Source organism: Hemiscyllium ocellatum, chromosome 13 (assembly GCF_020745735.1).
Source record: "Hemiscyllium ocellatum isolate sHemOce1 chromosome 13, sHemOce1.pat.X.cur, whole genome shotgun sequence".
NCBI lineage: Eukaryota > Metazoa > Chordata > Chondrichthyes > Orectolobiformes > Hemiscylliidae > Hemiscyllium > Hemiscyllium ocellatum.
Genome location: NC_083413.1, coordinates 81399434 through 81423256, shown reverse-complemented (window position 1 = coordinate 81423256; position 23823 = coordinate 81399434). Strand labels below are relative to the sequence as shown.

The following is a 23823-nucleotide window of genomic DNA, read 5'->3' as shown; positions in this document are numbered from 1 at the left end:
GAGATGAGATACATCAAAGGAAGGAAGTCATTAGTGAGAGTAGTTGGTATGCCTCTTGACAGTACCAAAATATCAATTTTCCTGCTCCTCGGATGCTGCCCGACTTGCTGCGCTTTTCCAGCACCACTCTAATCTTGACTGTTAACAGTATGGCGAGTATACATGATGAAATCATGGGGTTCTGTAATAATCTTGGGCAATTTTAATTTTTCTATAAATTATGTGAATCAAATTGTCAAAAGGTAGCGGAGATGATAGTTCATACTGTATTCAGCAGAGTTTCTCAGAACAATATGTTCTGAAACCAACTAGGGAACAGGCTGTTTAGATCTTGAAATATGGAATGAGACGATTATAGAGTCATAGAGATGTACAACATGGAAACAGTCCAACTGATCCACGCCAACCAGATATCCTGAATTAATCTAGTCCCATTTGCCAGCATTTGGCCCATATTCCTCTAAAAGCTTCCTATTCATATACCCATCCAGATGCCTCTTAAATGTTGTAATTGTACCAGCCTCCACCACCTCCTCTGGCAGTACATTCCATACATGCACCACCATCTGTGTGAAAATGTTAGGTTCCTTTTCAAACTTTCCCCTCTCACTTTAAACCTATGCTCTCTAATTCTGGGCTCCCTCAAAGACCTTGTCAATTTATCCTATCCATGCCCCTCATGATTTTATAAACCTCCATAAGGTCACCCCTCAGCCTCCAACATTCCAGGGAAAGCAGCATTAGCCTATTCAGCCTCCCCCTACAGCTCAAACCCTCCAACCCTGGCATCCTTGTAGATCTTTCCTGAACCCTTTAAAGTTTCACAACATTATTCCTATAGGAGGGAGTCCACAAACTGCACACAATATTCCAGAAGTGGCATAACCAATATTCTGTACAGCCATTAATTAATTAATTAGTTACTCCTGGTAAAGAATTCTGTATGGAGGAGTGATAATGATATGATTGGATTTCAAATCCACTTGGCCTGGTTCTATTATTTTTTATAATCTTACAAAATTGTCAACAATAGGTGCATATCTAAGAAATCTAAATGAGACTTAAAGCAAATCAACACATAAAGGAAGTCATTATGTTTTAGTTGAAAAGTGTTCAAAGTTTGACGAAATATCAATAACAAAAAAAGTAATAAATTGCCTTGCCTTTTTGCACATTATCCCAATGAATACTTGTAACATTCCAGGCTTTGTCACACACTTATTAAATATACTTTGAGTATGGCATGGAATTTTGGTAACCTAATTTCAAAAAGCATATATGTGCATTGACAATGGTGCACAGAACAGATGAGCAGTGAAAACAAGATGATGAAATCTTAATTTTTGAAGTCTAAAAACATGGTAATCATGGGAAATCTTGCCTAAGTACACAAATACATAATGATGTAAAGATTGAGGAGTGTCAGAACAGATTTCAGGAAGACAGTTTTATGAAATGGGCAGACACGTGATGAATACAGAGGAGCATGAAGTGATACCGTTTTTGTGGGAAGAATGGAGGGAGGTGGTGTTTGAACAAATGGTTCAAAGGGTATGCGGGAGGACAGAGACCTGGGGGTGTATACACAAAAAATTTTAAAGGTGGCAGGATAAAATCGAGAAATGTTGAGAAAAACATTTGGGATCCTTAGCTGTATTAATAGTGTTATGAAGAACAAAAGCAAAGAAATGATGATAAACCTATTTGAAAGATTTTCCACCCATCAGCTGGAGTACTATATTCAATTCTGGACACATAAGGAGGAGGAAGTGGAGAAGATACTGGAGGGATTCATGGTAAGTTACACTGGGTGACCGGATATGTCGTGCTTGTTCTTCTTGGGGCTGAAAAAGTTAGGAGATTTGATAAATATTTAAAATAATGAAGTTATTTTATAGAATAACTAGAAACTTTTTCCAGTCACAGAAAGGTCAGTAACCAGAATACATAGTTTTAAGATGACTGATAGAAATAAAAATGAGGAAATACTGTATATTGTTTTTACATGGCATGATTACACGATCCAGAATGTATTGCTGGAAAAGAATAATGAAAGCAGATTCGATGGAACTGGATAAATATTTAAATGGGAAGGGGAAAAGAAGCAGGGCTATTGAGGAAGAACAAGAAAGTGGATCTAGTTGGATGGCTCAACCAAAACTCTGGGACAGGCCTACTAGATTTAATGTCTTCCTTCAAGGCAGAGCCAACCAATTTCTTCAAAATAACCTCACGTGGATCGCAGAATATAAATGGAAGCAAGCAAAAAGTACTTGTCAAAAGGAGAGCATCAGAACAAGATCTTTTATTCAAAAGGTTGAAAATACGTGAATAAACTGACCAGGTCAGACTAAAAGAGAGTCTTTCAAAATTCACTTGGGCTCTGCTCTGAACTAGCAAATTTAAATGATATCTTCAGTGATCAAACAGCCTTTTCCAAATCAATTTGGATTTTAAAAATTAAACCACAACACAGTTAATACTAAGTACTGATCGTACTAATTTAAATTGACTTTCAAGAGAGAAATCGAGTTTCATTCCCTCTGGATGTTGTGATGTTATTCTACCACTATGACTTATTATTCTGGTTCAGCTTCTTTCTCAAACTCCTGACAATAAAGTCTATGCTGCAGAGTTAAGCCAGTGTCGAGAGTGTAGTGCTGGAAACACACAGCAGATCAGGTAGCATCCGAGGAGCAGGAGAATCAATGTTTCGGACATAAGTCTTTCATCAGGAATTTCGGGCTTTTGCCCAAAATGTCAATTCTCCTGCTCCTCGGATGCTGCCTGACCTACTGTGCTTTTCCAGCACTACACTCTCGACTCTGATCTGCAGCATCTGCAGTCCTCACTTTCTCAGAGTTCACCCAGCAACAGCCAGCCTCTAGTCTAGTCCAATACCAGAAATAGTCTACCTTCCATCAACTACCATCATCAGAATCCCCTGCCGAACCAGTCTCCCTGTGAGCACTGTGTCCCAGTACCTGTGAGTGCACTGTATTTTGTTCCTAAAATCCAAACTGGCTCTGTTGTTTCTGGAAAATCTTCAAAATCGCCAAACCTCAAGGTGTCGTACGTTAGAGTAGCTGGGAAGAAATAAGAAAATGAGTTACAAACTATGAGAGGATTCTGAAGATGAACAAAATTGCAGAACTTTCAATCTTCTTTATTCCATCTCACCTGACACCCATTCTTTTATAAACACATTAACATATACAAGGTGGCATTGCCAGTCAATGATGATGGTGTGCTAGCTTCTGATACTATGCCGCATTTATACATTTATAACCTGATGGTTTCATTACTTTTTTTCAGTCACACCTTTCCATGTCAACATGTCTAAATTAGGGAACTTTCATGACAACACTTCAATAATTGCACATCTGATATATTGAGGTTTGCAGTCCTAACACTTAGATTCACACTAAATTTTCTATTGGCTTTATTCTAGTCCCTTCATCCACCAGTCTGCTCCAGCCTTTGGTCCCAACCTGGCTCAAGCAAGTTTTTGAATATTTAGTGGGGGAGAGGAGGAAGGGAACATAGAATATCAAAGAGAAAGGGGGGGGGGGGGGGGGGGGAGAAAAGAGAGGTGGTTTGGCATGATGAAAGAAATGGAATAAAATGGAATGCACAAGGATGAAAGAAAGGAGAAGACAGGAACATGGGCTGAAAGGGCTGATGAGGGTACATAAATGACAGAAATAAAGTTTTAATAGACAGCTACAGAGGAGGAAACGGGGAGCAATGATTAATGGATAGAGGATAAGCAAGGAAAAAGTGAAAATGGAAGGATCTATGTTGCAAGAAGAGTAAACAGGAGGACAATTTAGGAGAATTTAGAGGGAGACTGAGGTTATAGTCCACCTAAGCCAAAGGCTTCAAAGTCAACAATCATAATGAGTTGCCATATGGATGAACACATCAGAGAAAGGATAAAATAAAAACACAGTGCTAGAATAACCCAGGTCTCTTTGACTATAGGTTAACTATTTGTTTCTAGAGATGCTGTCAGACCTGCTGAGTTTCTCCAGCAATTTCTGTTTTTATTTAAGGTATCCAGAGAACTCTACGTTTATTACATCAGATAGGTGATGGGAATGTCCCTTTTACACTGTCTCCTTCTCTAGTCAGATCCCTTCCATGATCCATATCCCACAAGCTATCATCTGGACCTATCATCCACAAGTTAAAACATAGAATAAAGTGTTTCGAGCTCATTTTCCCTTTTGTTTTGACATGTGGCTGTCAAGATTGCTTTAAACCACATGGGTATCAGGTCTCACTTTTGTTTTAGTAAAAATATCTTTTGCTGGGGAACAGGTTCTCTGCACGTTCCAAATGACTGCCATTCAGCTTTCAAAAGTGAACGGCTATAGAAATATTTATAAATAGCTGTTCAGTATCACAGAAGTTGAGTTTTGTTAAAAGAAAAAGACATTTTGTCAACACTCTTCATATTGCATTCATTAGGGCAATTCACAAAAATACCAGTAAAAGGTAAAACAACATTTATGTTGTATGACAGAACAATGCTGAAAAGCTTTGACATGTGTCTTTTCTAAAGCAATACTCAAACCAGTTGCATAAATTTGTCTAAATGTGACAGATAAGTAAGAGGGTGCATGGGGCTGATCAATAAATATGCATAAATGTACTGTTCTATCAATAATGAATAGAATACTGCAGAATCTTATGTTGCAAAGAATTACAAATGGCTGCAATTGCAGTAGGTATTGTGGTGTGGCAATGAAAGGAAGGTCTGGTTGTGAAGTATATAGTGAGTTAGGAGTGGGCTTGGGATTTCAAATAGAAAATTAGCAGGCTGCTAGAAGCATATCAACTATCAGGTTATGCCCATGTGAATTGCTGATATCTCCATTGGGTTCATCATGAGTGGCTGGAGCTTTGCTTAAAGAACATTCAATAATTAATCACAAATTTATCACCACTCTTGGCTTTATTTCCAGAAAGTCACAAAGATGTAATCCAAGCCAACACATTGGTGCAGTGCAGACTGTGCTGCACTGCCAGAAAAGACCCTTCAGATGATGTTAAAGTAAGGAAGCAACAGCTCTCTTAGAGGAAGGCAAAGAATCCCCTAAGCCAATGAAATGTAACAGATCACTCCCCAGTATTTTGGCCAATAGTTACTTCTAGACTAACAATCAACGTGCGTTACCTGATCATGATTACCTTGCTCTATGGAATCCTGTTCACAATTTATCTTTTGCTTTCCCACATTATGACAGTGACTATACTTCAACCTACTTGATTGGTTGAGAAGCATTTGGAAATGGCCTGAGGTATTGGGAAGGCATATGTAAATATAGAGTTGTGTTATTCGGTTGTTAGTTGTGTTGGACTAACTGGAGGAACTGAGGGGCAAAGAGGACAGAAGAGGGCTAAACAGTTGTTAGGAGCTCATGAGGTCAGGAAGTTGAGGAGGATTGGGAAAATAAGATGTGAGCAGGTTGCAAAGAGGCTCAGAAAGAATTTTGGCATGTTAAAATGTGGTAGATGTAGAGATATGAAAAGTCATCTATTTTGATACAAAAAGTTAAAAAAGCATATTTGTTAAAAGCTGAGAGATTGGGAAACATTATTGTTTAGAATGATATGAAATCAGTCAAAAAGCAAATGCAGCAAGCAGCTTGTGAGCCCTTTGGACAAAGGGATTGGAGCAGAATACGTATTACTGTAACTGTGTAGTGCCTTGATGAGACTAAACCCAAACCATAATAAAAGCTTGGAGCTTCCCCAGAGTGCTGTCAAGCAACATTTTGTATCAAGCAACATATTTGGACACATGATAAAAACTGAATCAAAGATTTTAAGGGGTAACTTAAAGAAAAAAAAAAGCAAAACAGAGGCAAAAACATTTATGGGAGGGAATTCCAGAGCTTAGACAATAGGCAGCTAAATGTTGCGGACTTGCAGTGCGCCACCGAGAAATAGAATGGTACAAAGGACAGAGCTAATGTTAAGAAAGCATGAAAAAATGCCATGAAGTGATTCTCTGGTTCTGACTGGATAGTTTAAAAAGGAAAAGAAAAGGAATACAGTCATAGCCAGCTGGAAGATCATGGGAGAGATACTGGAGGAAGATAGGATGGTCAACTTTGTGACTGATAGGCAAACCACCCTTATGTCATTTGTGATTTTGGTCACAGCCATTTCAGTGTTGTGCAGAAAGTTGGTTGATGGGATTTTTAAAGAATGCTCACAAAATGGGCAAGATTTGAAAGGTAACAGCCTCTTCGAGGACTTTGGGAAGTTGAAGTTGAGGCAATAGCTTGCAAGTAAAATGGGATTAAAGGTTTTTTGATGAAAAGGGTGATGACATCAAATATGCAGGGGTGAGGTACAGGACCTGATTAGATGGGGCTGTTAACAGTAGCAGCTAACATAGGAGTCAGAAAGGGAAACTAGGTAGTCAACTGTTTAATGGGAATAAGAATGAGAGAGGTGGAACAAAGTTACTTGAACCAGATGAGTTAAGGGAAGAGGAGAAAGCAAAATGCAAATTCAGGATTAGGTCATTGAAACCTGAGAGAAAGCTTGACCTAGTGGGCTAGGAAATGTAAAAAAAAGGAAAATTATACAGGCAATGGATTAGATGGTCTGAGTGACAAAGAAATCCATGAGCTTCACATGCACAGCAGTAGATGGAGACAGGTTTGAGAAGGCTGTTTGTAGTTGAGGAAAGAAGCCAGGAAGTTATCCTTCCATTCCAGAATGAAACAAGATGCTGGTATGAGCGCCTAGGTGTTCTGTCAGTGATTGGTTAAAACTACTGCCCACTATATCTATACAAATCTGCTTCCCATGAAGACTGTATGAGGAGAATGACAGCAAGGGTAATAAAGACTAAGGAAAAGGTGGAGCTGAGAACGTGGTAGGGAATAACAGTTAGGAATATGAAAAATGACTTGGAAAATTTGTTTTCCCAAGGATGGACACAGGCAAGTATTTTGGAAGGAACAAGGTGGTACAGATTAGAAGGAAGCGATTAGAACTGGGCGAATTTATGATGTGTCGCAATATGTCTGAACAGGTTGATTAAAATAACTAGTAGTTCTGGATTCTGCGTGAAAAAGGTGAAAATGGATGTTTGTGTTTACAATAAAACCCTGTAACTCTCAAAGTCTTCTGTAAAATTCACATATGGATATTAGTATGAAACAGTGGGAGGAGAGAGACTACAGGAGATTGGTTGGGTGAGTGGACAAGCGCATGGAATACTACAATGTGGTGAAGTGTAAAGTTATTCCCATGTAGGGAAAAAAAAATACTTTTTGAATGGTGAGTGCAAATATTTGCATTAGGGTGTATCTGTTCATAAATTATAGGAAGTTAATATGTAGGTACAAACTACGAAGGCAGCAAATAGCATGTTAACTTTTATTTCAAAGAAACTTTTGTACTTAAGTAACTTTGCTGAAATTTTTTACAGGATATTGGTGAGGGAAATGTACAGTTTTGGTCCTGATACCCAAGAAAGAAAATATTTGCCCAAGAGTGTGTAATGATGATTTGTAGGACTGGTGCGTTCAAAGTTAAAAATCACACAACACCAGGTTATAGACCAACAGGTTTAAATGGAAGCACTAGCTTCCAGAGCTTTGCTCCTTCATCACTCACCCAACCACCTGATGAAGGAGCGTCGCTCCAAAAGCTAGTGTTTCCAATTAAACCTGTTGGACTATAACCTGGTGTTGTGTGATTTTTAACTTTGTACACCCCAATCCAACACCGGCATCTCCAAATCATGGTTCGTACAAGGAAAGGATTTTCCTACAAGGAGAGATTGCATAGACTAGGGCAATATTTCCTAGTTTGGAAGAAATAGAGGTGATCTAATTGAAATATGCATCATTCACAAGAATCTTGACAAAATGCTGTTTTTCTTGGCTGGGAAAAAAAAAAGAGGTCAAGGGGTCACCGTTTCATCATAACGGGTGATTATGTAGACAAAATAGGTAGACATTTACTTAGCCTTACAAATCTTTGGTATCTGAGTATTTGTGAATGCTTGGTCATTGAATATATTGGAGACAGAGGTTAATAGATTTTTGCCTGTTAAGGGAATACAGAGGAGATAGCATTGCAACAGTAGTGCCACCGGTGCTAGTAATTCAAAGACCCAGGTTAAGCTCTGAGGAAGTGGGTTCAAAGCCATCACAATAGCTTGTGAACTTTAAATTCAACCAACCAATAGTAAACATGCAAACCAGTCTCAGTAATGGTGACTATGAATTTTCTTTTGGTTTAGATTCTCATTGTACTCATATCGTTGTTTAGGGTACAAAATTTGCCATCTATACCTGGTCTACTCTATATGTGACTCCAGATTCTTAACTGCCCACTGGAATACCATTGTAAGCTACTTCCCTCAGAGTTATTAGGAATGGGCAACAAATACTACCCTAATTCCACGAAAGAACAAAGGAATTAAACAGGGAGATTGTGTGGGAAATTGAGGTACATCAGCGACTGGATGGCACGGCAGGCTCAAAAAGGGCTGGGAGCCAATTCCAACTCCATTTCTTTTCTTACATATTTTTGTGATACGTACAATGAAGAAAAAGACTTGATGAATGAGACATCACATCATTATAATTAACCTTGTGTGTCAGAGGTCACTGCTAACTGACCGTTATGCTGTTAAAACAAAGTTTAGACTAGAATCAACATTTTTAAAAAATTCTTGATAACTTTATTTTCATCTATCACACAAATACACCAACTTGATGCTGTTCAATATCTTTCAAGAATAAGACAGCATTGTAAAATGGTGTTGTTACAACATTGATGGAGTGTTTCTTGCTGAAGAGGCAGTTGAACACAAATAATAAAAAGCATCAGCCTTGCCATTTGCTTGCCAATTACTTATGGGCCTGTGTAATAAGCCTTAGGTTATTTTATAACAGGCTGAAATGAAAGCATGGCAGAGCAACAAATTTCCAGGATTATTTAATGGTTTACTAAAGAATCGCTTTTCTTAAAATCCATTAATTTGAATCACAGATTGAATTCCAGAGGCGAGGGGAGACTGACATCAAGGCCAGATCGACCAAGTGTTGTATCAAGGAGCTCCAGCAAAACTGAAATCAATGGGAATCGAAGCAAACTCTCTGCTGCTTGGAGTCATGCATTGCACAAAGGAAGATGGTCTTGGTTGTTGGGAATTAGTCATCTCAATTTCTGAGAAAGGAATCCCAGTCTGTAGAAAATAAGTGAATGTTTCTGGAGGTCTGCTGAAACTGCACTGACCAGTGATTTTGGAATTCAAACGAGATATACGTTTGTACTTGCCTGTGAGCAGTCCATTGTCTAAGGATTTCATGAAAATCCGGTATCCATGTTTTGAAGTTATTAATTGAACTGGCAAATTACAAATCCTTATTTTTTTTGTAATTGAACGGTGTCTGCCACAGTAGGGGTTACGATGTGTTTTACAGTTACATGAATAATAAATTGTTAATTTTTGTTTACATTGGTTGTTCAAGATCAATAATGTCTGATTAGGAACAACTGAGCAATTTAAGGTCATTGAATGTTTTAGTTTCACTTTGTTGTGAATCCAGTGAGTAAAGCTGATGTGGTTTGGCTTGCCGTCTGGGTCATAACAATATCTCAACATTATGTAGTAGTGCAGGATTCTCACTCAAAACATGTTGCTAAAATGTAACCAAATTCGTGAGTTCATTCATGAACAGAGGACTTGCTGGGTCGGCCACAGTGAAACCTCAAGTTCATCTAATTTGCAATATCATAGAGTCATTGTAAATGCTTGGTTGGTCAAAAGGTCTGCAACAGGTCTAGATATGAGACAACTCCAGTATTAGAAAGCTTTCAGAACTACATATTCAAAATCACTATTTCTGCCAAGCAGATTATTCTTGCCACAAGTGTCTCAAATTGCACATATGCTCCATCTCAAAATACAAAATGCTGAAAAATATTACCAATTTGAATGAATCATAATTGTTAACTTCCGCTGGCTGCTGAGGGAATCCATTCCTTGGATTGACCATTGTTCTAGTGAGGCAATCCTTGAGCTGATTAATTTTGAATTTAGCAGCTTCAAGCGCTGGCAATGACCTGTGGTTCTGCTCAAGTGGAACAGCAATTCGTCAAGAATGTCAGCCTTTCAGTCTGCAACACAATTTCATCTGCCCAATGTATGCTGCTTAAGGTTTCTTACATCTTGGAAACAAAAATCTCCAAGACACTACAGGTTGTTCTCCTAGAATGTTGTAGTTGTGTTCCAGTGAAATCTCACTTAACAGAAAATCATTTCACATAAAATAATGGGATGTATGGGAAAAGTGGGGTTGGAGACAGACTAACAAAATATCACTCACAATTGCTCAAAAAGAAATCACCCAAAAGTCTATCTCACAATGTAGCAGAGCCCGAATGAAGGTTCATATCACATTTATTAACTAAAACAAAAGTAAATTTAACACAGTACATTTAAAAAAAATAAAAAAGGTGCTCTCTGTACAGTATCTCTCACAGAAAGTTGTTCTGTTGGCAGGTGACATTGGCACATGCACAGTATGATGCGAGGACCGGGTCTGGCAGTGGGTGTGTGCAGAACGGCAGAGATTTTGGCGCATGCGCAGAATGAAACACAAGCCAATCCTGCTGGAATCATGCTATGGTGAACACAGGTAAGCGTTCTCAAAAGTACTGTTCCCTAATTCTTCAGCGATATTATAGCCAAACGTGTGTTATCCCAGAACTACCTAGACTTTGACTAGACTTGAATAGACTTTGAACAGACTCAAAAAGTTGCATCGCGTCTCCATCATTCTGAAGAACCATAAGAAAACTAATCAGACCTCACACTGCACATATTCTACCTAGGGTTTATACATTTGCAGAGAATTTTGTAACAGACATCTATTGATTTAATGTTGGTTTCAGGTACGAGTCTATGTACAAAGTGGCAAGCAAAGTGGTGGGAGCCAAGCCACTGGCATAGATTAGGCAGAGAGTTTTGTTTCCAGACTTTGGATTATTTTGAACTTATATTAAACTGACATGGTTTGATACCAGCACAGGTGACTTGAAGTTTGCACATTTTTCCAGTGTCTGCATAGGTTTCCTCCCACAGTTCAAAGATGCGAAAATTAGGTGGATTGGCCATGCTAAATTGCCCCTTGGTGTTCACAGTTGTGCAGGCTAGGAGGGTCTGCTATGATAAATGCAGGGTTACAGGGACAGGATGTGGGGGCGAAGGCAATGCTTTTCGGAGGGTTGGTGCATACATGACGGGCTGAAAGGCCTCGACCTGCACTGTAGGGATTCTATGATTCTAAGTGATGGGATATCAAATCGGGCCACAACAGAAAATGTCTGATGCACCCACTCTCAATTATCTAGACCCTTTAGAATTTAAAATCAACACTCATACCACACCTCAATCTTACCTTTCCTGATGAGAATTTGGGCAACTTACATGAACATTGCTCACAATCCAGTCCCTTTATTCCCTCATTCTTTCAATAGCCATAGTTTCTCTCTTGAAATTTCCAGATAAAGACTATGCAGTCCATTAAGTGCAGACACACCTACAATTTATTTATAAATCAGTAATATTATGTCACTATCTCAATTTGATTATTTATTGCATCCCAAGATCTGATTTTCTTGACATTCAGTGTTACAGAGTTAAGTCACTGTCTTGTTTCAGCGTTGGCCATCATTTTCTCAAACAGAAAAGTGTGATGCAGTTCATATGTGTTGTGTCCTATCCTTTCAACACTAATCATTCCACTGACAAGCAAGAAGTAAATAAACTAGAAAACCTAGGTTAAAACAATGACTGTAGGTGCTGGAAACCAGACTCTCAATTAGCACAGGTGCTGGAAGAGCACAGCAGTTCAGTGCAGCATCCAAGGAGCAGTAAAATCGACATTTCAGGCAAAAGCCCTTCATCAGGAATAAAGGCAGAGAGATAAGCTAGAGGTGGGTGGGGAGAAAGTAGCATAGAGTACAATAGGTGAGTGGGGGAGGGGATGAAGATGATAGGTCAGGGAGGAGGGTGGAGTGGATAGGTGGAAAAGCAGATAGACAGGTAAGACAAGTCATGGTGACAGTGCTGAGCTGGAAGTTTGGAACTAGGGTGAGGTGGGGGAAGGGGAAATGAGGAAACTGTTGAAGTCCCCATTGATGCCCTGGGGTTGAAGTGTTCCGAAGCAGAAGATGAGGCGTTCTTCCTCCAGGCGTCTGGTGGTGAGGGAGCAGCGGTGAAGGAGGCCCAGGACCTCCATGTCCTCAGCAGAGTGGGAGGGGGAGTTGAAATGTTGGGCCACAGGGCAGTGTGGTTGATTGGTGCGGGTGTCCCAGAGATGTTCCGGAAAGCGCTCTGCTAGGAGGCGTCCCATCTCCCCAATGTAGAGGAGACCGCAACGGATACAATAAATGATATTGGTGGATGTGCAGGTAAAACTTTGATGGATGTGGAAGGCTCCTTTAGGGTCTTGGATGGAGTTGAGGGAGGAGGTGTGGCCGCAGGTTTTGCAATTCCTGTGGTGGCAGGGGAAAGTGCCAGGATGGGAGGGTGGGTCGTTTGGGGGGTCCTGACCAGGTAGTCACGGAGGGAACGGTCTTTGCGGAAGGCGGAAAGGGGTGGGGAGGGAAATATATCCCTGGTGGTGGGGTCTTTTTGGAGGTGGCGGAAATGTTGGCGGATGATTTGGTTTTAGCGAAAGTTGGTAGGGTGGAAGGTGAGCACCAGGGGCGTTCTGTCCTTGTTACGGTTGGGGGGGTGGTCTGAGGGCAGAGCTGCAGGATGTGGACGAGATGTGTTAGAGGGCATCTTTAATCACGTAGGAAGGGAAATTGCGGTCTCTAAAGAAGGAAGCCATCTGGTGTGTTCTATGGTGGAACTGGTCCCCCTGGGAGCAGATACGGCGGAGGCGGAGGAATTGGGAATACGGGATGGTATTTTTTGCAAGAGGTAGGGTGGGAAGAGGTGTAATCCAGGTAGCTGTGGGAGTTGGTGGGTTTGTAAAGAATGTCAGTCTCAAGTCGGTCGTCACTAATGGAAATGGAGAGGTGTCAGATGGTCCAGGTAAATTTAAGGTCAGGGTGGAATGTGTTGAAGTTGAAGTGAGGAGCTCAACCTCCTCACGGGAGCACGAGGTGGTGCCAATGCAGTCATCAATGTAGCGGAGGAAGAGGTGGGGAGTGGTTGCAATTACAGTTTACAGCCTGGAATATTCAGAAGCATTTCATAAATAGTGAATGATGTGTTGGAAATGCAGTCACAACTGCAGTGCAGGATTAATGGAAATTTATCATCAGCCTAAACAGAGTGGAACTTTCCTAATACCTCAAAATTATATTTCACAAAGGAGATAGTGAGGACTGCGGATGCTGGAGAAGTCAGAGTCGATAAAGTGTGACACTGGAAAAAGTGCAGCAGGTCATGTAGCATTTGAGGAGCAAGAGAGTCGATGTTTCGGGCATGACCCTTCGTCCTGAAAGGTTGACTCTCTTGCTCCTCAGATGCTGATGATATTTTACAAAGGGAACTTTAAAAAAAAATGCTGACAGGATGCCTAATTTTTATATGCTGGATCTCGCCATATAATTGGAATGTCAACAAGATCAAAAAGCGTAGGTGGTCAGAGGAATGTTCCTCGTTCCAACGACCAGGCAGAGGCACAGTGAAAGAATTGAATTATAGAACGGTCACAGCACAAAATTGTTCAACACATTCTCTGCATAACAATTTAATTAGATCTACTCCCCAGATTTTTTCTTGTAATTCTGCTCATTGCCTCCTCTTTAACGCTTGTCCAATTCCCTTTCGAAAGCCATAATCTCGGTCACCATAGTTTAGAAATTAAACATTTGTTATGTAGCCAAATTTTTCCTCATGTTGTCTTTGGTTCTTTTGCCAATTCCATTAAGACACTGTCCTTTAGCTCTCAGCGCTCTTTCCGATCTTCTTCCCTTTTCTCTTGCATCTCTACCCATAAAATCAATGTCCCCTATCACTGGAACGGTTCTTGTTATAGTTATCTGCACTCTCTCCAAAACCTCTGATAAGTCTCTGGTCACTCCAGTTTTATCAGAGCTACACAATAAAAGCAAAAGGTGTGCTTTTATGCTGCACAATATATTTATAGATCTTTAAACACTTCAAAGCAATATCACAAGATTGTAAACTTGCAAAAGTATTTCCACCGCCATCATTCCATCTGGTTGAAATGCAAGTAAGTGTTAAGTGCATTCATCATGAGCTGTTTTCTGCAGCATTCATAAACAGGAGCACGAATACTAACGCACAAAAGTAACGCAGAACATTGATAAATCTTTGGTTAGATAGGAGTTGGAATACTGTGCCACATTTTGAGCAACATATTGCAGAAAAGATGTAATAGCCATTGAGAAAAAAATGCAGTAAAGAATGAATGATAGGCTGCAGATTAAGAAACTTAAGGAATGAGAGGAAAATGGAAGAAACAGCCTTTTCCCAGTCGAACTGAGAAAGTTAAATGAAGAACCATAATAATGAAAGTAAATTAAACAAGTAAAATAACCAATTAGTATCAACCAAGATTAGATGTCACTTGAACAGCGGTTGGTCAGTGTTGAGTAATGACATTACAAGAATGAATGAATGTTTAGCAACTTGGATTAAAAGCCTGTGGAAGAAGTGAACCTGAGAGGTTTCTTTGCTTTCAATATTTTCCTGTACCTTTTCTTGGACATAAATTATGTTGTGCCCTTGCTTTGCCATAGAATTCATTGAAGTTTGTGTTAGTGCCCTGAATATATTCACCAATGAAATGCCTCAGTATGGAGTCTGTTGCAGAATAATTTTTTTCAATCATCAGTCAGAATTCTTCAATGCTCCAACTTTGCAAAGCCATGACATGAGTGAAATGGGATTGAGATTCGAATATAAAACTCTCATATTTGATTTTAACCCTGAAACCTTTTCTCTCCAGACCCACAACTCCTAGAGATATTGTTCCCAGAGCTCTCAGCTCCTAAGCGCTTGGTTTTTGTTCGTGTCCATCCGACACCCTGAGTAATGAAGACATATAAAGTTTCTTCAAAAAACTTGCTCCTTTCTATCTTGCTGTTAAGGTGTGGCTTTAAACCTAACCCTTTTGTCCAAATGTTTTGACTGAACTTTGGTCATTTGTCTTAGTTCGGCTTCTTAACTAATTGGTTAATACTAATTGGTTATGAGGGGCTTGGGCTTCTTTTGTAAATTTAACTTTGGAAGGCTATCCCCAATAGGTGGTAAATGGAGAAAAAAAAATCTCAAATGCAGTTCAGGACCGGAAAGACAAAGGGTAATTATGGTGTGTGGAATGCATTACCACAGATAGCTATTGAATACACGTTAATCATAATATTTAAGAGTGAGACAGATGACACCTTTAATATTTTTCTTCACCAAGGTGAAAGGAGGGTCTGGACGTGTACATGAATAGGAAGGGTTTAGAGGGATATGGGCCAAGTGCTGGCTAACGGGACTAGATTAAGTTAGGATATCTGGTCAGCATGGACGAGTTGGACTGAAGGGTCTGTTCCTGTGCTGTACATCTCTATGACATAGACACAATCTTTAATGGTTTTTAAGGAGGAAGGTGGATGAATAATTGAAACATTCTAGAGCAAAGAGGACTTAATGAACAGCTTCCTGAGAGTTGACACAGCCACAGTGGCTGTAAATGATACAAAGATTGAAAGTCATGATCAAGCACAGCTACACAAGGAATAAAAGCAAAACAAAAAAACTACTAATGCTGGAAATTTGAACAAAAATTGCAGAGTGCATACAGCCACAGTGTAAATCAGAAAAGACAGTCTTAAACGTAATTCTTCCACTGAATGTTAACATACCTGTGTGCTCCTGCTTCATTTAACCATCTAATGATCTGTATGTCTCTACTTACTATGAAACACCTGTACTGCTTGCAAAAGAAAGCTTTTCGCTGTAATCACACAAAGATAGAGGCCCTTATGACTTATTAGATGGACATAAAAGATGGCACTATTCATCGAAGAGAGAATCTGACCAATATCTGTTCCTCGAACATCAGTGAAACATATTATCAAGTTATTATTGTGGGATCTTGCTGTGTGCAGAATGACTGCAGTGTTTCTTACATTACATAGGTAAAGTCACACCCCTTGACATCAAGGTCATATTTGACTGAGTGGCATCAAGGAGCCCTAGCAAAACTAGAATCAGGGAAAAACTCTCCACTGGTTGGATCATATCTGACATGTAGGAAGACGGTTGTGATAGTTGGAGTTAGTCATGTCAGTTCTAGCTCATCTCTGCAGGGGTTCCTCAGAGTCCTGGGCCCAAACATCTTCAACTGCTTCATTAACAACCTTCCCTCCATCAAAGTCAAAAGTAGAATCATTTGACAATAATTGCACAATGGTCAGAACCACCATGACTCCTCAGGCACTGAAGCAGTCCATATTCAAACGTAAAACCACGACAATATTCAGGCTAGGGCTGAAAAGTGGCAAGAAACATTCATGCCACACAATAGCAGGTAATGATCATTTCGAAGAGGAGACAATCTAACAGCTGACCCTTGATTCAATGGTATTACTATCACAGAATCTCCAATCAACATCCTGAGGTTACCATTGACCAGAAGCTTAATTGGACTCGCCATACAAATACAGTGGCTACAAGAACAGGTCAGAAGCTAGGAATACTGCAGGGGTAACCCATCTCCTGAGTCCCCAAACCCTGTCCATCATCTACAAGGCACAAATCAGAGGTGTGATGGAATACTTGCCATTTCCCTGATGAGTATAGTTCCAACAACACAAGAAGCCTGACACCATCCAGAACAAAGCAGCCCACTTGATTGGCACCACATCGATAAACATCCAATTCACCCACCACTGCTTAGTCACAACAGTGTATCCTATCTACAAGATGCAGAAGTTCACCAATAACCACTTCCATCCAGAATACATGGTAATACCACCACCTGCAGGCTCCCCTTCAAGCTACTCACCACACTGATTTGGAAATGTTCCTTTGGGTTTATTTGACCAAATCCTGGAATTTCCTAACAGCATTGTTGGTCTACCTACAGCATATACATTCAAGGTAGCAGCTCACCACCACCTTCTCAAGGGCAACAAGGAACAGGCAATAAATGCTGGCCAGCCAATGCTCATACTCAATGAGTGAACACAAAATTTACAATAGTGATTAAATGTCTTTGCACTTCACTTTAAAAGGGTACTTCATTGGTGACAAGCACTTTGGGTCAATCTCATGCTGTGAAGTGCGCCACAGAAATCCTTTCTTGCTTCTCAAGTAATTTTAAATCAACTGCTACATTACCTGCATTGCTTACCTCCCTCTGATTTCCTGTTCAAACTAGGCTTCCCATATCATGATTATGTTCTTGAGACAGCATCAGGGATATACAGCTGCACAAACAGTAATTATCATTCACCATTAATAGCTTCACAAATTAGTACACAAAAACTACACCATGGAGTTTTCCACCCGCAGTAAATGTTGTGACTGCAATTACCACCAATTTTTTTTTGCTGCTTTTCTTTTTCTAATTGGCAATTTCCACAAGCAAATTCCATGAAGAAATTATAGCAAAAGCAGATTTTGAGATAGTTCCTTATCCCCAGCCTGCCCAGTTTACTGTCTTTAAGATATTTGTTGCTTTTTCAATAGTACAGGGGGACTCCTGTCTAAACCAGTTGCACTTCATGAAGCACTCAGCTCCCACTGAATCACATTGGATTCCTTGCTACGTGGCCCTATAATAGAAGCCTTGCGAATTCACTTCTATGCTGACAATTCACTATGTGATGCCCAAGTGACAGTAAGTACAACTCTCAACATTAAGCACCTACTATCTAGAGACCTGCACATCAGATTGGAAACAGATATCCATAATCTGAATCACTGAGGTTACAGCTAAGATCAGAAACCACAGTCCTCAATGTTGACTTGCAATTCATGACTTGACTATTGGTACAGTATGGTCATTAATGGTACACATAATTGCAACAGGCTCAGTGTAGTTTTACTTTGCCATTTTGTTCAAAAGCTTTAAAACCAAGTAATAAAATTCCAGGCTTAAATACAAGTTACTTTTATGACTGACAAAAGCTACAAACATCTTACAATAATCTCACTTTAAAACAGTCAAAAGGTGAAGAACTACTGAGAGTGAGCTTCCTCAATAAACAGACCATGCAGAGCCTCCTACACTGCATCCTATCATACTTTAATCTTCCTCTCAAACCTCCAGACAGATGGCTCAATTTTTGTGATGCTTAGAGTTTCGAATAATTTAGTGTTTGAATTATCACAGAATGTTGCAAAATAGTTCATAACTTTTATTCCTTGTGCAGTTAATAGAAAAGGATAATACATAAATTGCAATCTTATTCAAAGTCAAACAAATCTAAACCCAATTAGTGCAGAACCCTATGAAACAAACTGCAACCAATCCTTCTATCAGCATCACCTGCACTAAGTGAACATCTCACTTCCAGTCCATTGTGCTCATTAAATGAGGCATATCTGCACTGGCATAAGAGAACCATTTCATCTCCTAGCACCCTAGTATCCACATTAAGTGCTTCCAACTCAGGTACAGCACTGCAAGTGTCAGATCCCCTCATATTTATAAGCACATCCCAATGTGACATACATCTATTACCCAAAGTTTTATTTTCAAATATTTAAAAGATTCTTGGTGCAGCTTGTACTCATTTTTAGGAGAAGTAAGGGTTTGAAGTTCTCTTTTGGCTGGTATAGGTGAAAAGGTCTCTAACATGTGAAACACTCCTCTGCTAAAAATGTAATCAATTGATCAAAAATCCCCTGAAAAATTATTCCTCCAGCTGTTATGATATTAATAAGTCTACTATTTTTTGATCAAATCTGATTAACTCATGATGGAAGATGCCAACACTATGCCACCTCCCTGAAGCCAATATAGTTATGGGTTCAAATATCAGCTTCCATACTAAGTTTGAGGGGGACCGAGAAGTTACTCACACACAAGAATATTTCAGTGGGCAATTTTAAACACCAAACTGTATTGTGTTTCAAATTTCAGTGATGTTGAAACCCTCATTTTGCCAGGCTAAGGGAAAGTAAACATATAGATCTTTCTGGAAAAGCATTTCGACATTTATATGCAAATTTGCAGAGGTTGAATTACAGTGACTGATGTATTTAATCAGAGAACAACGGTATTGCAGTTAGTGAAATTAGTACAAATGTATATAATACATTTAATGTACCAAAACATTTCATACTAAATTTAAACAGTGTGACTATAAGCTAATTGCATTGCACAAATTTGAATATGTTATTTATAAAATGGGGCATGCAGAAATCACAAACTAAATTGTTACATTTTTAACATAGCAGATATATCAGATATTACCAACTTCTTACAGCAAGTCACAAACACACACATCTGTCTGATATAAATTGTACATGGTACAAATCAAGAGTATTCAAAACATAGCGCTCCTCAGAATGGAACCTGGAGTAAAAGTAAAATTTAATTGCACTTCCAGTAAATTTCAATGGAAAAATGTTTTTGCTCACTGGCTGTATATTTGACATGACACCTAGTTTGTAAGACTATTACAGGGTTATCAAGTTAAATCTTATGAATTCTGTAAATTATGGTCAGCACAGTCCGATAGAACAGTACAGCAAAGGAACAAGTCCTTCAGCCCACAATGTCTGTGACAACCATATAGGTAAAAACAATGACTGCAGATGATGGAAACCAGATTCTGGATCAGTACAGCAGTTCAGGCAGCATCCTAAGTGCAGCTGCACTTTGGTGCTGGAAGAGCACAGCAGTTCAGGCAGCACCCACTGATCCAGAATGTGACAAGCATATGCCATTCTAAACTAATCCCATCTGCATGCATCTAGTTCCATATCCCTCTGTTCCCTCTCTGGCCACATATCTAATTGCCTCCTAAATATTGCTATCCTCTCTGCTTCTACAACCTTCCCTGGTAGTGTGGTCTAGGCACCTATCACCTCTGTAAAACTATTGCCTCGCATACCTCCTTTCAACTTTCCTCCTTTCACCTTAAGCCTATCAACCCCAGTATGACATTTCTCCCTCATCTGTGCCTCTCACAATTTTATACACTTCTATCAGGTTGTCTCTCAAGCAAAAAAACCAATCCAAGTTTTCTCAACCTCTCCTTATAGCTAATATACTCCAATCCAGTCAACATCCTGCTAAATATCTTCTGCACTACCTTCAAAGCCTCCACGTCCTTCCTATGGTGTGGCGATCAGAACCCCACACAATACTCCTAAAGTTTTATATATAGCTGCTTCAGGACTTGCAAAATTTTATACTCAGTGTCCTGGTTCTGATGGGATACATCCTAGAGTTCTGACAGGGGTGGCTGAGGAAATAGCGGAGGCATTGGTTGAGATCTTTTAAGAGTCACTGGAGTCAGGGAAAGTCCCGGATGATTGGAAGATCGCTGTTGTAACCCCCTTGTTCAAGAAAGGATCAAGACAAAAGATGGAAAATTATAGGCCAATTAGCCTAACCACGGTTGTTGGTAAAATTCTAGAATCCATCATTAAGGATGAGGTTTCTACATTCTTGGAAGAGCAGAGTCTGATTAGAACAAGTCAACATGGATTTAGTAAGGGGAAGTCATGCCTGACAAACCTGTTGGAATTCTTTGAAGAGGTGACAAGTAGGTTAGACCAGGGAAACCCAGTGGATGTGGATCTATCTAGACTGCCAAAATGCCACATGGGAGGCTGCTGAGCAAGGTGAGGCCCATGGTGCTCGAGGTAAGCTACTGGGATGGATTGAGGATTGGCTATCTGACAGAAGGCAGAGAGTTGGGATAAAAGGTTCTTTTTCAGAATGGCAGCGGTGACAAGCGGTGTCCCGCAGGGTTCAGTGTTGGGGCCACAGCTGTTCGCATTATATATTAATGATCTGGATGAAGGGACTGGGGGCATTCTAGCGAAGTTTGCAGATGATACGAAGTTAGGTGGACAGGCAGGTAGTACTGAGGAAGTGGGGAGGCTACAGAAGGATCTAGACAGTTTGGGAAAGTGGTCCAGGAAATGGCTGATGGAATTCAACATGAGAAAATGCGAGGTCTTGCACTTTGGAAAAAAGAATAAAAGCATAGACTACTTTCTAAATGGTGAGAAAATTAGTAAAGCCAAAGTACAAAGGGATCTGGGAGTGCTAGTCGAGGATTCTCTAAAGGTAAACATGCAGGTTGAGTCCGTGATTAAACATTGCATTCGCTTTCTGTCTCTTATCTCAAGAGGGTTGGAATATAAAAGCACCGTTGTGCTACTGAGACTTTATAAAGCTCTGGTTAGGCCCCATTTGGAGTACTGTGTCCAGTTTTGGTCCCCACACCTCAGGAAGGACATACTGGCACTGGAACGTGTCCAGCGGAGATTCACACGGATGATCCCTGGAATGGTTGGTCTAACATACGAGGAACGGCTGAGGATCCTGGGATTGTATTCATTGGAGTTTAGAAGATTAAGGGGAGATCTAATAGAAACTTACAAGATAATACATGGCTTGGAAAGGGTGGATGCTAGGAAATTTTTTCTGTTACGCGAGGAGACGAGGACCCGTGGACACAGCCTTAAAATTAGAGGGGGTCAATTCAGAACAGAAATGCGGAGACATTTTTTCAGCCAGAGTGTGGTGGGTCTGTGGAATTCATTGCCGCAGAGTGCAGTGGAGGCCGGGACGCTTGATGTCTTCAAGGCAGAGATTGATAGATTCTTGATGTCACGAGGAATTAAGGGCTATGGGGAGAATGTGGGTAAGTGGAGTTGAAATGCCCATCAGCCGTGATTGAATGGCGGAGTGGACTCGATGGGCTGAATGGCCTTACTTCCACTCCTATGTCTTATGACAGATGAAGGCAAGCATGCCGTATACCTTCTTTACCACGTTATCTGTTTATGCTACCACTATCAAGGAGCTGTGGAACTTGCACCCCAAGATCCCTCGACATATTAATGCTCCTAGTGGCAGGACCTTTGACTGTATATTTTCCTCTTACATTTTGGGAGATCAAATGTATTATCTCACATTTGTCCAGATTAAAATCCATCTGCCATTTCTCCATCCAACTGTCCAACTGATTTTTTTTTCCTGCTGTATCCCTTTGATAACTTTCCTCACTATCCACAACTCCAATTTTCATGTCTTCTGCAAACTTACTTATCAGACCACCTTTAATAAGAGATTCCCGTCACTGATCCAAATGGAACACTAATGGGTACAGACCTCATTGGAAAAACAGCCGCCTTCAAAGTCCAAGATAATTTTGTATCCAACTTATCAACCTGCCTTGGATCCCACGTGACTTAAGCTTCTGGACCAGCCGACCATGAGGAAACGCATGACATGTTTTAATAAAGCCCACATAGACACCATTCACTGCCCTACCTTCAATCATTTTTGTCACTTCCTCAAAAAACTGTGACATTGCTGTGGCTTTAAGAGGTGTATTTTGTCCTGGCTTCTTGTAAGAGAGAAATTGAATGAGACGTGAAGAGCAGTCTGTGGCAACACAAACAACTTGTGAGGATTTGGGTTTTTTTTAAAAGAAGGAACAATGGGAGCAGCTTAAGTGAGTGCGATCAAGCTCTCACAGATCAATGTTAGTTAGCTTGCTTTCAGTAGAGCTGCTGTTTTGGGCTTGAACAAGTGGAAGCTATCCTTACCTCTCTTGATTACAGCCAAAAGCTGGGAGTTCTCTTCCTAGATTGCTGGATTACATGCAAGACAAAATCTGTTCTCTGAATTTGCCTACTTACCAAAGGGTGTGTTTATAGAATGTTACTATATTGGGACCGTTTATTCATTACTGTACCTATTATTCTGTTAAGTTTTCAAATAAGTTATCCTAAGTTCTTCCTTATTTTGGCGTATTTTAATACAGTGTTTGAATAAATTGTGTTTTGCTTAACGTCAAGTAGTTTGACAGTTGAATTGCATCTGGAACACAGCACTTGACTTTGCCTTAAAATAAGAAAAAACGTTAGGGTCCTGCTTTTCGACTTTCTACCTAACTCCCTAAATTTCCTTTGCAGAACTTCATCTCGCTTTCTGCCCATGTCGTTAGTACCAGCATGGACCAAGACCTCTGGCTGTTCAGAATGACCCCTCCTTCCAGACTGTCCTGGATCCACTCAGACATTTTTGATCCTGGCCATCGGCTGAAATATTTTAGAAGTTTTATCTGATTTTTAAAAATAAATTATTAATGTGATGTTAATGTCACTGGCTCAGTCAGCAGTCATTGCCCAATCTTATTTGCATTCAAAATGGTGGCAGTGACCTGCTTTTCTGAATTGTTACAGTCCACGGGAAATAGGTACACCGAAAGTGATATCACAGGATTTTCGCATAGCAATAGTTAAATTATATTTCCAAGTGAAGATGATGTGTGGTTTGGAGAGGAACTTGCAAGTGGCGGTACTCCCATGGAACTGCCTCCCTTGACCTTCCCTACCATGACTGTTAGGTGAATGGTCTATAACTCCCTGGACATCATATGCCCCCCTTCTTAAATATATGAATTATATGAGCTACATAGTAATTCTCTAGTACTGCATCTTTTGTATTGAATTAATAAATGAGTAGCAATGCCTCTTTCCTAGCTTCTTTTAAAATATTTGGATACAATCCTTTCAGAAGTTAATCCTGATTTGATCAGTTCACCAGTTGATTCAAAGCTTCCCCTTCTTGAAAATAATTTTGACTGCACATATTTCTT

General features: G+C 40.0%; 1 protein-coding gene and 1 long non-coding RNA gene across 2 annotated transcripts in view; one reads left to right on the top strand and one right to left on the bottom strand.

Moving 5' to 3' along the window:
* The window catches only part of atg4b (autophagy related 4B, cysteine peptidase), a 69655-nt gene that overhangs the window by 42230 nt on the left and 3602 nt on the right, over positions 1-23823 (bottom strand). Inside the window, exon 2 of the mRNA XM_060835019.1 lies at positions 2985-3086. Within this exon, the coding sequence (XP_060691002.1) occupies positions 2985-3086 (102 nt within the window). The remainder of the gene's footprint in view (positions 1-2984; positions 3087-23823) is intronic.
* LOC132821976 (uncharacterized) lies at positions 1710-23395 on the top strand. Its single transcript, XR_009645374.1, has 3 exons — positions 1710-1796; positions 10547-10682; positions 23138-23395. It is a non-coding gene; the product is annotated as an uncharacterized LOC132821976 (long non-coding RNA).